We start from the raw sequence: 17,260 nt of genomic DNA on the forward strand, positions 1-17,260 counted from the left end.
GGCATGACTCGGAACTGGAAGTGCCCATCTGGTGTAGAGAATGCTGACCTCTCTTTGGCCCCATCGGTCAAGGCGATCTGCCAGTACCCAGACGTTAGATCAAACGTACTGAGGAACCGGGCAGCCCCCAGCCGATCAATGAGCTCATCAGCTCTGGGGATGGGGTGCGCGTCAGTCTTCGTGACTGAATTGAGTCCTCTGTAGTCCACACAGAACCGGAGTTCCGGTGTGGCTCCCGGCGCAGCAGCTTTGGGGACCAAGACCACGGGGCTGGACCAAGGACTGCTGGAGGACTCAACCACCCCTAGCGCAAGCATTTTGGAGACCTCCTCCTTGATGCAAGCTCTGACCCTGTCAGTTACCCTGTAAGCCTTGTGCTTCACAGGTAAGCTGTCTCCTGTGTCCACATCATGGACGCACCAATCTGTGACACCAGGAACCAGGGAGAATCGGTCGGGAAACTGTCCCAGCAAGTGGCGGCAGTCTTCCTGTTGTTCGGGCGTCAGGGTGGGTGAGAGGTTAACTCCATCCACTGACCCGTCTTTCTCAGAGGCCACTAAGAGGTCAGGAAGAGGCTCGGTCTCCTCTTCCATTCCATCATCAGTGGCCAGCAGCATGCCCACTTCGGTCCTCTCTAAGTGGGGCTTAAGGCGGTTAACATGTAGGACCCTCAAAGGGTTCCTGGGAGTCTGCATGTCCACCAAGTAGGTGATAGGACTTTTGCGCTCCACAACCTCAAATGGACCTGTCCACTTATCCTGAAGTGCACACGGCTCCACTGGGGCCAAGACCCACACCTTTTGTCCAGGTTGAAGCTCTACCAGAGTGGCATTCCGGTCGTACCACCGCTTCATCTCCTCCTGGCTGGCTTCCAGATTTGCCTCAGCAAGTTGCCTGAAACGCCGAGTCTGGTTTCGGAAGGCCAGCATGTAACTATATACATTCTGGGGAGGTTTCCTGGGAGATTGCTCCCAGCCTTCCTTCACCAAACTCAGAGGTCCTCTTACCGGGTGACCATACAGAAGCTCAAAGGGGCTGAATCCTAGAGACTTCTGTGGCACCTCTCGGTAAGCGAAGAGCAGGCATGGCAAGAGGACGTCCCACTTACGCCTCATTGGACCGTCCAGGCCCATGATCATGCCTTTGAGGGTTCGGTTGAATCTCTCAACCAACCCATTTCCTTGGGGATGGTAAGGAGTGGTGAACTTGTAAGTTACCCCACACTCCTTCCACAGGGATTTCATATATGTGGATATGAAATTGGTCCCCCTGTCGCTCACCACCTCTAGAGGGAATCCCACTCGGGAGAAAATTCCCATCAGTGCCCGTCCCACCACGGGGGCCGTCACTGTCCTCAGAGGGATGGCTTCAGGGTACCGGGTGGCATGGTCCACCAAGACCAGGATGAACCTGTTGCCCAGGGCTGTCTTGGGGTCCAGAGGCCCCACAATATCAATACCCACTCGTTGGAATGGCGTACCGACCACAGGGAAAGGTTGCAGAGGAGCCTTGTGCTTCCCTCCGCTCTTACCACTTGCCTGGCAAGTCTGACAGGTTCTGCAGTAGGAATCTGAATTCTTATGCATTTGGGGCCAGTAAAAGTGGGTGACAAGCCTGTCATAGGTCTTGTCCATCCCCAAATGTCCTGCTAACGGCACATCGTGAGCCAGCCCCAGTAGGAAGGTTCTGAACTTCTGGGGTACCACCAGCACACGGGCTGACCCAGGTTCAGCAGCCTTAGGCTCGGAATACAGGAGGTCACTCTCCCAGTACACGTAGTGTGTTTTGGCCTGAACACCATTGGCCTGGTCGGCAGCCTGTTGCCGCATACCCACGAGAGAAGGGCATTCTTTCTGCTCCCTGCAGAATTCCTCCCTGGAGGGACCTCCTTCTTGCTGCCAATGGGTCAGCTCAGGCAGATCTCCCAGTTCGGCAATCTGTTCCCCGGTAGGCTCCAGAGTATCCCCCTCAGGGTCTACTTCCTCCTGGGCCGTGGGAACTTCGGGGGCCGGTTTCCCGCGCCTCCTGCGCCTTCTCCCTAAGGCCGGTTCCTGGACCTCTCCCTCAGGCTCCAGGACCCTCTCAACACCCCTACTGGCTGCCATGGACCGGGTGGTCACGCACGCCCAGTCGGGTAGACCCACCATCCTCAGATGCGTGGTCTTCTCCACCTTTTCCCAAGGGGAACTCTCCAGGTCGTTCCCTAGCAGACAGTCTACAGGCATGTCAGTTCTCACAGCAACTTGTAGAGTACCAGAGACCTCCCCCCACTCAAAGGGAACTTGAGCCATTGGACAACGACTCTCTACGTTGTCAGCATTGACAACCCTACAGTAGGCATGGGGTACAATCTGCTCTTGAGACACCAGGTGTTGCCTCACCGAGGTCACGCTGGCTCCTGTATCTCTAAGAGCCTCAACCTTCTTTCCATTGATGGTCACTACTTGCCCATATTTCTTAGTGTTAGAGGGCAGGTAGGTTACAGGGACCATCTCACTGTCTCCTAGCGAGACTAGGGTCATCTGCCCGGGACCCCCACCCTCCTGGACTGCTACTTCCTCCCCAAAGTTAACACTAGCTACTTGCCGGGGGGGAGCACCAGTGGGTGCGGTCTTACCAAACAGGCGACACTTAGGATCAGAGGCAATGTGACCCGGATCACCACACTTATAACAATTGAAGGGCCCCTTTGGAACAGGTCTACCTGTCGGGGCCCCGTTCTGCTGCGGGGGTGGGGGAGGCTGAGAACCCTTCTGCTGGTTCCCTTGGGAATTACTTTGGGGGCCTTTTTGGAACCCCTTCTGTTTACCCTTGTCCCCCCCACTCTTCTGCTGGGGACCCTGCCCACCTTTGGCGGAGTCTCCCACTTGACCCTTGTGGACCCTGGTGCTGAGCCAGCGGTCCGCCTCCTCAGCAAGCTTCCTCGGGTTGGACAGCTTGCTATCAATCAGGTGCTGGCGTAGCTCAGGAAAACATTGACTGGACAAGTGCTCCCATGCAATTAAATCAAGCAGCCCTTGATAATCATTCACTTTGCTACCCTTCACCCAACCATCCAGCGCTCTGCAGAAAAAGGTCACATATTCCACATACGTACTCTCAGGGATCTTCTTGGTCTCCCTGAACCTCTGTCTATATAGCTCAGGAGTTAACCCATACCTGGTCATTAAAGCTTCCTTCATATGGGGGTATGAGGTTTGGAGATCTAAGGGTAAATCTAACAGTGTGTCACGCCCTTCAGCAAGGAACCTTCCCCACAACCCCGCTCCCCAGTCTTTCTCAGGGACCCGGTGTGAGGACATGGCCACCTCGTAGGCCCTAAACCACTGCCCTATGTCATCCTTTCTGAAATACTCCTTTACTACATCTTTGGGGATGTACACCTTGGACTCTACCTGCGCTGGTGGAGTGCTGCCACCAGAAGGAGCGGTGTCCAAACTTTTCGCCTTCAGCTCCAACTCCTTCAATCTGATATCATGATCCATTTGGCGTTGTTGTGCCTCCAGGGCCAACTTCTGCTTTTCCATTTCCATTTGTCCTGCCAACTTTGCCATCTCCATTGCATGCGCCCTGTCTGCTGCCCTGTCTGCCAGCTCCTCTGGCGACCGGACTCTGCTGGGCTCCTCAAGGTTGTCGGGTGGAACGATGTCCCCCGCATTCCGTAGGTCTCGTGACTCCTTCCAGGCTTTCAACGCCTTGGTGTACTGGGGCTTCCTCTTGCATCCAGCATGGGGGACTCTGAATTTTACACTGTAGCCTTTCAATTGCTCCATCGTGTAGCCTTCCAGTCTCTCCCAATCCACCTCATCTATTCCAGAAATCACAGAGAGTGCTCTTCCAGCGGAGTGTGAGCCAGGCATGGTTGCAGTAATGGCAGATGTCTCAACAAAGTTCAACAATTACAAACCTGTGGCTGCGTTATTTGGTCTGCTCTCACTATCTGGTGATTAATAATTCACTGTATGCAAATTACAAGTGCAAATCCGAAATCCCAACCGCTGCCAACAATGTTAGAGTCGGGGATCTCTGGTTGGCGCAAGGTTGCCCTTGTGTCAAGCAGGAACCCTCTCCTCCACGTCAGGGCGCAGGATAACCCCTCGCGAATGACCCTTGCTCACCCTCTCGGTGCGTGGCGTGAGCAGCCAAGGCGATTCCTCAGGCGTTGTTGGTTAAGCACTTACAATCATACACACAGTAAATACATCAATCCCCCCAGAAACGGACACCAGCCTTGGATATATATAAAAATACGATTCTTTATGTAAAAATAAGGTATATAGATCTCAGCAGACTTATCACCAGACCAATAACGTTTTCGCTATGCCACCAGGTTATACAGCAGGCAAATGTTCTGGGTTCGTAGTTTCAAATGGATACTTTGTAGTCTCTTTACTTGTAGTTCCAGTACTCACAGAGATCGACTCCTGCGAACGGGGAAATAAGGCGTTGCGGGCCCCGAGCCCGATACTGGAACTTCTTTCGTGATGTGGAGAGTCGGCACAGGTCGGTGCGACTCTCAGCTTGGGACGTGTTCTTGGGTCCTCAATCAGCAGGTGTGGGCAAGTAGGCAGGCGCGGCCCGCGACCCTTTAGCACGGCGGTGCAGGAGGGTCTCCACAGCGGGGGCGGCGCGGCCTGAGGTGTCCGGGGATAGCGAAGCGGGGTCGCAGGGCACGGTCAGTGCAGCTGGATGACCCGGCGTAGATCACAGTCGTCGGACGGCTTCCGGCAGGAGGGGTGATAGCGCGTTCAGCGCACTCCAATGGCAGGCGGTGACAGGGATGCAGGCGGCCTGGCCCGGGAACAGAGAGCGGCTCGGGACGGAGCGGGGCTCTCACGGGTTGGAGGCAGGCGAGCTTCTGAGTGTCACGGCCCTAGGAGGGGCGATGAGGGGCGCAGTCTCTTTCCAGCGGGATGCACACACGGCTCGAATTGGAGGATGAGCAAGAAGCACAGAGAACCCACTGGTCCTGGGGTTCAGTTCAGGGGGCAAGCTCAGATCAAGCCCTTGGAGAATGTTCAAGCACAAAGTAGCAAAGTCTTTTCAGTAAGTCTCTTCCTCTCCTTTCTCAGCAAGGCAAGCAGCAGGCCAGCTCCTCCAGCGTCTTCTTCTCCTTCTAGTCGGGCAGAGGTTCTTTGTGGTAAACAGGATTCTGATTTCTTAGGAGCCAGGCTCCTACTTTTATACCATGGTTCTTTTGTTCTTTAGCGCCAGGGGACCTAGGCCTGGCTCAGTCCAGTTCTGGAGCACTTTGTTATGGTGACTCTGCTCTTTCCTTTCAGCAGCAGGGCAGAGACATCAGCCGCCCCACAGGGGGTGGCGCCGGCTTTGTGGTGGCAGAGCACAGGTCTATTCAAGAGTCAAGGTGTACTCCTCCCACCCATCCAGGTGTAATCTCTCTACCCACCACCTGGCAGCCAACCTGTCTCTGGGGATCCCCCCACCCTGCTCCTTACTGTTGCTAGGCAGAACACACACACACAGCAGAGGCGGACTGAGATGGTCAGGTCAGTAAATACTAACTTTCTAAAAGTAGTATTTACAAACCCAGGATATTAAAATAAACTTGACTACAAGGAGTATTTTATTATTCTGAGTTCAGGCATACCAAACTTGACATTCTACCATGCTCTCTGAGTCCACTGGGGTCACAGCGTCGGCGTGATCCCGGCAGCCCATTCTGGCCTATGGAGAGCAGGTAGCCTTCAATAGTGAAGAACGAAAATGGCTGTAATTCACTACTAAGACATGCCACACACATCAGGGCATGTCCTACCTTATGCCTACAATGCACCCTGCCCTTGGGCCTACCAGAGGGGTGGCTAATATGTAAGTAAGGGAAGGTTTAGGGACTGGCAAGTGGGGGCACTTGCGCAGTCAGCGCGACGGTCCCGGACCGCGCACAGGGTCTGCGGTGGCAGACCCTCGACACACTTTACAAGGCCGCTTCCGTGGGTGGCGCAACCAGCGCTGCAAGCCCACCAGCAGCATCGGCATTCACAAGCCCTGGCACCCCTGGTGCACTTTACTGGGGACTGACAGTGAATCCAATAAACCAATCATGGACATCAATTACAGGTACACTTTTACTTCGGGAGCACTTGCACTGCGGCACGGATTAGCCGTGGCGCAGTGCCCTGAGCGGACAACACCAGCAAAACAGTCGAGGCACACCATCAAAAAGTGGAAGGGAAACTCACGCCAAGGTGCCAGGTCTAACACTGCCATTGACACAAGTGTCCCATTGATCCAGGAGTGGCCGTGGAACAGTGCAGGGTTCCGGCCCGGGAGCGCTGGAGCCCCTCCTCCCCTCCAGAAGACGACAGGGCCTGAGTGAGAAGCGGACACTGCACGGGCCCGTACTGCATGTGGGCACCTTGGGCTGAGGAGAGGCTTTCAGGGTGTCTCCAGCGATGCATTGAAGCGCCCTGAATCTAGGGGCTGTGGGCGGACTGGGAATACGGCATGCTCCAGTTGCTGTTGGGGTCCACGGTGAGTGCCACTGAGGTTGAAAGCGAAGGTGCTAAGGGGGGGGGGGGGTGGTCCCCCACATCGTAGGACCTGGTACTGGCCCCCCGGTTGACCAGCCTCACTGAAGCCCTTGGAAATACACGATAGGAGTCATTGCTGTGGGTGAGGAGAGAAGAGAGGCCCTGGGCCTACTGGGTGACCTGGCGCCAAACTAGACACGCTGGTTAACCGGGGCCGTCCTTCTAGATGCCCGGAGTGTTTAGGCCCTCTTGGCTTGCTGTGAGTCCCTGCCAGTGGTGTGGGTGGAGTGCCGGGCGTTGGCAGTCTGGGAGGTGTGCTCCTCTTAGAAGGACCACTTGCAGTCGGTCCGTGAGTGGCAGAAGCAGCCGTGGTAGCCCCGGTGCGGCTTGCTGCTCTGAACAGAATGGTTACGTAAGGGCCGGCTCCCAGGGCCTCCCGCCTCGCTCCCATAAGACAGCGCCTGAAGGAGACCACCGCTTGCCATACTCGCTGTGACCATCATGGCTAAAGACAAAGTACCCACATCTTCAGCTGAACAGAGCACGCTGCATCAATACACGACTACCCCCCCAACCCTCAGCGCGGAGGGGGGCGCCCTGGCTCCTGTCCCGGTGCCAGGCAATGCAGCCCTATTGGTGGCAATTACGCAGTCCCGGGATACGCTTGAGGCCAAAATCGGTGCAGTGGGTACAGAAGTTTCTTTCTTTCGTCAAGCCCTTCGCAAGACGGTCGATCGCATCACCGAAGCGAAGTCAAACGTCTTGGTTGTGGAAAACACAGTCACAACCCTCGGTAAGCAAGTCATCCACTAACAGTAATCACGCAAGAACTCGCCAAAAGAGCCGAGGATGCCGATGGTCACACAAGACACACCAACTTGCACTTCGTGGGCTTCCCTGAGAACTGTGAAGGGGCCTCAGTGACCCAATTCATAACACAATGGCTGCGCTAGTTGATGTCAGAGGGTTCCCTCTCTTCTTGCTTTGTGGTGGAGCGAGTCCACAGAGCGTAGGCAGCGCAGCCTCCCCCTTGCCCGCAACCCCGTCCCATCATTGCCAAACTTTTCAACTATATGGACAGGGAAGCAATCTTGCAGTTCACCCGAGGCCATAAAGATAAACTGACCCACGACTTGCAAAATATAATGATATTCCCAGACTACACCCGCCTTATACAGCAACAGCGTCAATCCTTCGTAGCCGCCAAGCGCATGCTGAGAGACCTTAACATCCAATATATGCTGCTGTACCCTGCACAGATGCCAGTCATATACAAATCTAAAACGCTTCTCTTCGACACCCCAGAAGTGATTTTAAAAAGGACTGACAAAACTATTTCACTCAAGCCAAATTCTCCGCCTCCACAGGAGTCAGACTCCTCTCAGAGCACCAGACAGAGCCACCTGAAGAAGCATTTGTCGAAGCTCGACATCGCTCACGATCGAATTGGCGCTCCCAGACCCAGGGAGAGAACTTCTAAACCAGTTGCTTACTACTCATTGTACTTTTCCTTTTCTCCCTGTCTCTCTCTCTGCTGTACCCTATGCTGCTCTCACCTCCAGTCGTAGATTGTAGTCATATACGTTGATCGTTTGGACACTTGGTACATAAGGGGAACATGGGCCATGGTATGCCTTCCCACTCATGTTCGTACACAACAGATGGTTGGGGAGGATGTGGTGTTTAGGGCTCCATTGGCGTTGGGCCTCCTGGACCCCCTGTTGGGGTCCTGAATCCGCCGCCTCCGCGACAGATACTTCTTGTTTTCTGAAGTATAGGGGTGGGGGGGAGGGGTTTGAGTTAGTTCTGTTCCATAGGTTACATCTGTTATTGGCTGAGCGCGGGTGATTCCCCAACTTCACACACTGCACTCCGAGACATTACTATTATCCAAGATTTACTAATGATTGACTCACAAAGGGTTCGCCCCAGTGAGATCCAGGTCATAACCTGGAATGTGCGGGGGAGCTAGATAGGATCAAGTGGGACGCCGTCTCAAAACAGGCCAAGAGAATGGGGGTCGACATCCTGTTGTTGCAAGAGACCCACATGATGGGCAACAAGGCCCCGTGCTTAGTGCGCTATGTATTTGACCAGGTTTACCACACTGGTTTAGTCCGAGGGTCACGAGGAACGACTATCCTTACCCACAGCAGGATCCCTTTCAGATGTTACCAGACATGGTTAGATTCAAGCGGGCGATACACTGTAATTGCGGGTACACTTTATGGGCAATCCCCGATACTGGGTCGTTTTTATGCTCCCCCCAGATTCGCGTACGAAGGAGCGAATTTAGATCCCATCGCGAAACCTTGCTCCTGTTTATACCAAGTATGGTTAAACAGAAAGAAATTGTCGTCCAGGATGAGATCAATCATGGTGAGAAGCATCTTATTATGGTCAAACAGGGTCGCCTGTCTCATGTCCAAAAAGAAGTCAGTGGCTGTTCTTCCAAAATCTTTCTTAATACAAGTGTATAGAGATACCACGTCTAACGTGGCGAACCACATCCCATCCTCCCATTCAAGGTCTTCAAGTTTGTTCAGTATGTCAGTACTATCCCTGACATAAGATGGTAAATTAATGACTAAGGGCTGGAGGAAGGTATCTACAAAATTGGACATGGCTTCTGTCATAGAGCCGATGCCTGAAATGATCGGGCGACCAGGAGGAAAGGGTTGCTTTTTGTGTATCTTCGGTAGAAGATAGATACATGGGCGTCTGGGATTCTGGATGGAGAGTAGATGGTGTTCAGTATCTGATAAGAGTCCAACCTCTTTCCAGTGCAAAAGATGGCCATTAATCAAAGTGGTGGCAGCAGGGCAAAGGTTGTTGCTGAGTTTGGTGTAATGCGTGGTGTTGTCAAGTTGTCTATGCACTTCCCCCTCATAGTCAACCCTATTCATCACCACCACATTACCCCCTTTGTCTGCCTCCCTGATAACTAAGGAGTTGTTGCTAGTAAGGTTATGTATAGCTTTTCTCTCCTCCCTTGTGAGATTATCCTTAGTAAACTTCTTGGGGCGCATCTGAAGTTTATCTTCCAAACAATACAGATCATTTGCAACCAGATCATGAAATGCATCAATGCTGCTGAGATGTGTTCCTTGCGGGGTAAATTTGCTCCGTGCATGTAGTCCACTGTCACATGAGTAGTCTTGTGTGATGTTTAATTCTGCCAAAACATTGCTAAAGGTGGAATCATTTTCCTCATCTATTGATAATAATGTGGCTACATTTTTAACGTGTGATACCGTAATGTCTGTCACAGGCCAACTCTAAGTATGACATCCAAAGTTATTCACAGAGAAATGACATTTTAGCTTGGCAATGCGTACAAATTTGTATAAGTCCACATGTAAATCTGAAAAAAGACCCTGAAATACAGGGCAGTATCCAAGTCCTTTATTCAGTACATTTTTTTCATGCACAGATAGAGGGTAATCAGAAAGATTAATGACCAAATCATCAATGACAGTAGGTACAGTTACACTCATTACATTCTCAGGTATATCATATGCTAGCGTTTGTTCATTTGACTCTTTTGATAGCGTGTCAATACCCTTTCCTTTTCTGGCATTCTTCCTCCTCTCCTGGTTTTTCCTTTTGTTTCCAATCCTGTAACGCAGGACCTCGTCTAAAAAAGTAGACGGACCTGCTGCCTGGGTTGTACACTCTGTTCCCCCTTCTCTGTTGACGTCATCCATAGAGGATGCATCTGAGCTGATACTAATGCTAGAAACACTCCCTACGCTTGGCGTAGCCGGAGTGTTAGTTTTGGGAACTTGTATATTATCAAATCTAGCAGCAAAAGTGAAGATGCGCCCATTGTCGTAATCACGATCATCCCGGACTATCTTATGAAGTTTCCTACTCTTGACTGCTGTCTGATGTGCTGAGATTTGTTCTTTCAATAAGACGTAGTTTTTGGCAGTTGCTTCTACTAGGTTCAGCTGTTTAATCTCCTCTTCCAATATTTTGATTTCTGCCTGGAGTTTGGTACACTTCCTATCCGCATGCGTTATGAGTGTCCTTATCATATTGAAAGAGGAATTATGTAAATTATCTTCCCATTCTGAAAGTAGATCAGGGTCTAAATCATCAAAGCTGGGGAAGGTCAAAATTCTCAAACCCCTGGGTACTTTCTTGTTTTCAAGGTACCTCTTAAGGGTGACCCCCCGTCCCACCACATGGATAACTCATTTTTTTTCAACCTTTCTAATTTTTGAAATTTGAGTTTAGGCCCTTCCTTCCGATTGCCAACATTAGACACTGCTAACTTAATCTCATTATTCTGTTTAAAGAGGTCCTTCGCTAGCTCCTCCCTGTCATCATCAAAGCTCGTCATCGTCTAAAAAGTATCTGTGTATCCGGCGTGCAGTCAACCCTAAATAATCTACTATAGGAGAGAAAGAACATGCAGCAGGGTTGTAGATGACCGCACTGCCTGGAAAAGTCACAAAAAAGTAGTTAGATATTGCCCGCCGTATTGGCTCTTACCCTTTCCACACATCCTCCGCGTCAAACTGTGGACCGATCCACGTAATTTCAATACCCTCATTCAGAGGGACTGAACTTGAACTTTGCCTCTGACCCAGATGATCTCCTATCATACCCCATAGGGGCTTTTCTCATCTTACTCGCCCATCGACAAAACCGGATTCATTCCGGTTCTGTCATTTATGGTTACTTCTATTGGGGTGACTTGAGTCCTCTATCTGAAACTGACATATTTTTAAGAGAATGGAACCTCCCCGCAATGGGTTTTTCCGTATGTTCACTTGGTTTACTCTTTCTGTCCACACGCGAACCCGGACACTTCCGGTTCCGGGTCATGACTGGCAGAATGAGCGTAACCCTGCCGGCAAGCGCCAGTCACTTCCTTTCGCGCCAGTACCAATTAACGATACCAGTTCCAAACGGTATTTAAACGGACCTTCACCATGGACTCACTTGTCCCACGGAGCCACACGGTGAGGTCGTATTCAGGAGGGCAGCGAACCAGGGAGTTGTAAGTACGGCACAGCCGAGAAAAAATACCTCGTAACCATGGGAACTTTGACTTACAACTATCCAGAGGCAAGTACTTCATCCTCTTTCCTTTTCTCAGATAGCCTATCAGGCACTCCTACGACCCGTGTTTCAGGCTCAAGAGGCTGTTGATAGTACAGGAATCAAGTATGTTTACCCCATTTTTTGTCCTACCACAATCTAGGAGCCATCATAGTGATATGGGACAGAATATTGGTGTACTGTTCTAGAGTTTTTAGAGTGTGTGTTTTATGTTCTATGTGTGTTTTTGTTGTGTACTATCAATGTACTACTGCTTGCCCCACGTCGCACTGAGACACGTCACGCAAGCTGACTAATGATAAAAGTAGATTATTCTGTCACTTTTTTTCAGGTCACTGAATGCTCACGATGGTATTGTCATCTAAGCAGAGGACGAATGTCTTTATATATTTTTTTCCCCCATTTTATATGTCTTTCTTGCAGGTAAATTTGCCGTGAAGACCCATTGAGGCACGATATACTTTCTTTATATATAGATTTTTTTCAACACTACACTTTATTCACGTTATTACACAGCACTGTGAGTTTAGGGAGGGATCCTTATGGTCTTGAAGAAGAAGCTTGGGGAGCTTCGAAACATGTCGGCAGACATAGGAGGCACGGCTCATTGAGGCATACACACCTCCTCCCCCCACTTTTTACTAATACCAGCTCATAGGTATATAAAAAATGTTTTAGACCGACGAGCCAGGTATTTTTTATCTCACTTTCTCTATTCACCCCCGACCCTTCCTCTCACACCCTATCAAAACACATAGTTGTCTCACAAAATCAGTGCTCCCACGTACACGTAGGTCGTAGCACGCCCCGTCCCGTAGAGGGGCGGGAAGACCCCTATGATGAAGCATGACACCAAGGGCCCTTTTGGTGTGTGAGGGGTATTTAAACAACTAGTGTGTACTTCCCACCATTGTGGGGTTCTACACTTTATCTGGGGAAATTTTGACTTACTTACACATCTGTGGGTGGATCACTATGTTTATTGACTGAATCCTGGGAGGACGTATCCACCTCCACCTCCACCACTCAGGTTGAGTGGTACCTCTCTACTCCCCCTTTTTGTTTTTCTTACAAATACAGAACAGCCAACGCGTTTCGCCCAGATACGGGCTTCTTCAGGCCTGCAAGGGTCATACAACAGATAACCACGACAGGTTCCCGCAGACTAATAACAAGGATGTACTGCTCTATGCAAACGACAGCACCCTTAGTCGTACCCAAAGCCCAGCAAGACTGGAATGTAGAGCTTGATGGGCAGGTGACGGATGACAAATGGGCTTTCTGCTGCGGCCAACTCCAGTTACTCTCACCAAATTATAAATTGAGATTATTACATTTCAAATATTTACATAGGTTCTATAGAACCCCTAGCCAGCTATACCGCATGGGGTTGAGACCAGATTCAAGGTGCTGGAGAGGTGGTTATGCCCCTGCCACCTTTTTACAAATGCCCTGGCACTGCCCCCTCATTGGTGCCTTTTGGACTGCCATCTTTAGTAAGATTAATGATATACTTGGGACACCCAATGAACCGCACCCAGTCACAGGGCTTCCAGGCTATGTTAAAGATGCTAAGGCCGAGCACCGTAAATTACATGCTTTACAACTCTTGATGGCTAAACGCAGGGTATCCATACATTGGGGGAGAAAAGGGCACCCGCGATAAAGGGTTGGACTCAAGACGTCACATTTAGTCATATGTAGCTGTCCATTTTCTGGGAGCGATGCCTGCAACCTCCAGGCCAAAAGATATATGGGGGCCATTCGTGGACTGGCTAAAAACACTGAAGGATGATGTGTCAACCCCTTCCCATTCAAGCTGCAGCTCACACTTCACAACCACTAGAAGCACCTGCAGAAGCTCACTCAGATTAGTTCAACTCTCTTAGATGGCTGATGAACCTTGACATATGCAGGATGTACATGGTAGGTTCCGGGGATGCGGTAGTTGGGAACCTTGATATGCCATGTCGTCTGTGAAGTCCGGCTCGCTGCCTTTTTCATCCAACATGGCGATATGTGATATGTATCGAGCCTCCTGTCCGTTTTTTTCAATAGCGTTTTTAGGTCTCGCCTGACCCAGCGCATGAGCTGGTCTGGCGAGACTTATTGAGAGGGCTCCAAAAAGGGCTACCTGGCCAGCCTAGAGCTACAGTGCATGTGCGCGGGCGCGCGCGCCGCGCTTTACCGCGATTACTTTCACTTTAGCGGCCGCTTTGATGTTTGATCGCGATCACTTTCGCGACCGCACGGCCGCTTGGCATAGCCAATAGGTCTCGCTTTTGGGACCTTATAAGTATTTAGTTATGCAACTGTTGCATGGCTAAACACTTATAAGGTCCCAAAGGCGAGACCTATTGGCTATGCCAATGCTTGTTGTTGTTTTGTTTGATTGCTCACACATTTTGAATAATGCTGCATTTTCGATTCTCAGATTTGATAACGAAAGCTGAATGTGTATTATAAAAATGCTAATAAATAAATTAAAAAAAATTAAAACTTAGCTAGAGGTCGCTGCACCGGCTTCGAGGGCTCATTCTGTGGCTTTGCAAAAAAGTGCAATATTGAGGACAAATTAAGAGGAAAAGGCTGCAAAATCTAATGCATGGGGAAAATGCAGGAAGATTCTTGCATAACTGGCCACAGTAAGTTACAACACATGTCTTGGAGTATCATACTCATTCTCTGAAATGATAATGGTCCGACTGGGGAGGAACTCGGACATCAGGACACATTCTGTGACAAGAAGGTTTTCCGGGACAGTCTTATCAACCTTCGAAAGGGGGAGTGAATGAGTAAGGTAAGAAATGGCAAATAAAAAGAAGCTTTGTGACATCAGCAGTGGAAGGATACAACTCATGCGTTCACAAGAAAGGGCAAAGAATAAATGATCCAGGGGTAGGACAAACAAGAATCGAGAGGAAAGCCATCAAATCAAGACCAAAGAGCAGAGTTAGACAAAAAATCCATCTATTTATGTGAATGAAGATGGTCCAAAGCCTACTCTCCGCTGTACTGAATGCAATGCTGTCTGTGATCAAAACAACAAGCTGGCTGAACAATGAATACCAACGAATAATATGGGATGCAAGTATAACTAACCTAACAGGCTTGATAAGTAGTGCAAAATTACTCTGCCTTTAGAGACTCAAAAATCCCCCCGACCATGTGTGTATTCTACAGAATGGGTGAAGGTGTTGATAAAAAGCAAGTGAGTCAGAGAGAAAAATTAAAAACACCATGCAAAATACAGGCAGCTATTTTTTTTTATCCTCCACCCCCAAAAAATAGTTGTCTATTTAGGGATCTCCACAACTTTATTGCAAGGTTTAGCCTATTAACATAATAATGTGGAATGTTTTTTTAAATTGCTGTGTCGCGCATTGATACCCGTGAGAACATAATTATGCTTGTGCAGGAGAGGAAAAGGTAACTCCTCACTTTTTTCTACTACATGTTACAGTACAAAGACACATTTACCGACATTAGCTTTCAGAGTGCCTATGAATATAGGCACACATGGTTTTATTATTGTTAATAAATCGGATTACACACACCTATTGACATGATCCTCCCAGTCATCAGGTGGTGGTGGGGCATCTGTATCGGTCCGGACAAACATCACATGCCGCTCACATTCATTCATCACGCTGCGTGCTTTCTGGTTGTCATAAAGCGGCACTGGAGTATGTGTGACAGTCTCCACATCAATAGGAATGTCCGTTTCACTGAAATAAGAAGACCAAATGATTAGACATGGGAAGGAGGTCAATACATACAAGCAGCCACTTGAAACTATATTATTAAAATAATTATTTCTACTAATAAGACCTTGCCTTTGCATATCTGCAGAAACACTCATTAAATTAAATGGAGACGGTGAATGGGGAGGTTAATTACATCATTAACCTATCCCTACAGCTAGCCAGGGTCCCGTCCGGGTGGAAGCAGGCTAAAGTTCTCCCCTTACTAAAGAAGCCTAGTCTTGACCCCTTATCGCCCGGGAACTACAGGCCTATCTCTCTTCTCCCTAGCCTTTCGAAGGTATGTGAGAAGATTGTGAGCAGACAGTTATCGGATTTTGTTGAGGGAGCGGGTCTTTTTCACCCAGCCCAATCTGGCTTCCGTTCCTCGTTTAGCATGGAAGGTGCTCTGGTGGAAGTCTCAGAGGCCATTCGGGAGTGTCTGGACGCCGGTGGGAAGGCAGCCCTTGTGCTGCTTGACCTGTCGGCGGCCTTTGACACTGTCCCCCACATATTGCTCCTGCGAAGACTGTCTGAGATCGGGGTGTCCAACCTTGCTTGGGACTGGATTCAGTCTTTCTTGGAGGGCCGACTCCAACAAGTCTGGTTACCTCCTTGTGCTTCGTCACCTCTACAAGTGAGCACGGGGGTCCCTCAGGGCTCCTCCCTTAGCCCCCTTTTGTTTAACATCTACCTCACTCCCCTGGTGGCTTTAGCGGAGAGGTTGGGGGCTAAGGTTATTGCTTACGCTGACGACACCCAACTTCTGTTCACGTGGGAGAAGCAGGGGGCCTCGGTAGACTTCGTGCAGAGGTATCTTTCCTCGGTTTTCAAGTGGCTGGCAGTTGCCCAGTTAAAGTGCAATGAGGACAAATCCGAGGTTTTATTGTTTGGGGACTTCCCCCTCGGATTTAGAGAGTCGCTCTGGCCTCCTGGGTTCCCTCTGCCCGCCTCTACGAGTCAGACGGTTAAGAACTTAGGGGTTTATTTTGATTGTAACCTCTCCTTTGCTAGCCAGGTTAAGCGTCTGACCGGCTGTTCTTTTGGCCTTCTCAGAATCCCGAGAAGATTCCTTCCGCTGCTTCCGCAGGCTGCCAGGGAAGCGGTGCTTCGGGCTCTGATCTTATCCAGACTTGATTATGCCAACGCTCTTTATGCTGGGATCCCTGCCTACTCCCTTAACAAGCTTCAGGTGACCCAGAATGCGGCGGTCCGCCTGTTGGGGGGTTTGGCGCCCAGGCAGAGCGTGAATGAGTACCGCCGTTCCCTTCATTGGCTACCGGTCGGGGCTCGTGTAGTATTTAAAGCCCTCACTATGGCCCATCGTGCTCTACATGGTCAAGGCCCCGGGTACCTGCAGAGACGTTTTTCATTCTATGTGCCGGGGAGAGCCTTACGCTCCGCTTCATTAAGGCTGATGAAGATACCTAGATTTCAACGTCATAGGCATGGTGGCTCCTCTTTGGTTGTGTTCGCTGGGCGAGCCTGGAATGCGCTTCCTCTTTCGCTTCGCTGTTCTGATGACCTTGGAGTTTTTAAGAAACTTTTAAAAACACATCTCTTCGCATAAGGTCTGGTTATGATGTTGTCTCCTCTTGGGCCGCGCCGGGACACTCTTCGGAGTAGCCGCGCGCGTTATAAATGCAGATAACATAACATAACAAATGTGTGTGTCCGACGAACAAGTTACTTACCTTCGGTAACGCTTTTTCTGGTGGATACAGTATCTGCCTGTGGATTCCTCACCTTGTGAATATCCCCTGCGCCAGCAACATTCGGAAACTTTTGTAGCAGTCCACGCCGATGGGGTCGAAGATGACGTCACAGAGGCACGACTCCGCTCGCGACTCCACTGACGTCACCGGCTCCATAAGAAGACCTCCTCGGCGTGATGACGTCAGTTCCGCCCCTTTTTTCCGTGCCTTCGAGGCACACGGACGGACTGACAGCAAT

At 50.2% G+C, this 17,260-nt stretch overlaps 1 protein-coding gene across 8 annotated transcripts in view; it reads right to left on the reverse strand.

The window, feature by feature from the left end:
- KANSL3 (KAT8 regulatory NSL complex subunit 3) overlaps positions 1-17,260 on the reverse strand; it is a 596,819-nt gene that overhangs the window by 429,329 nt on the left and 150,230 nt on the right. For all 8 annotated transcript variants that reach the window (XM_085634440.1, XM_085634436.1, XM_085634437.1 and 5 more), the window contains exon 3: positions 15,122-15,292. In XM_085634440.1, the coding sequence (XP_085490566.1) occupies positions 15,122-15,292 (171 nt within the window). The remainder of the gene's footprint in view (positions 1-15,121; positions 15,293-17,260) is intronic.

The sequence above is a fragment of the Triturus cristatus genome, chromosome 11 (genome assembly GCF_964204655.1).
Source record: "Triturus cristatus chromosome 11, aTriCri1.1, whole genome shotgun sequence".
Lineage (NCBI taxonomy): Eukaryota > Metazoa > Chordata > Amphibia > Caudata > Salamandridae > Triturus > Triturus cristatus.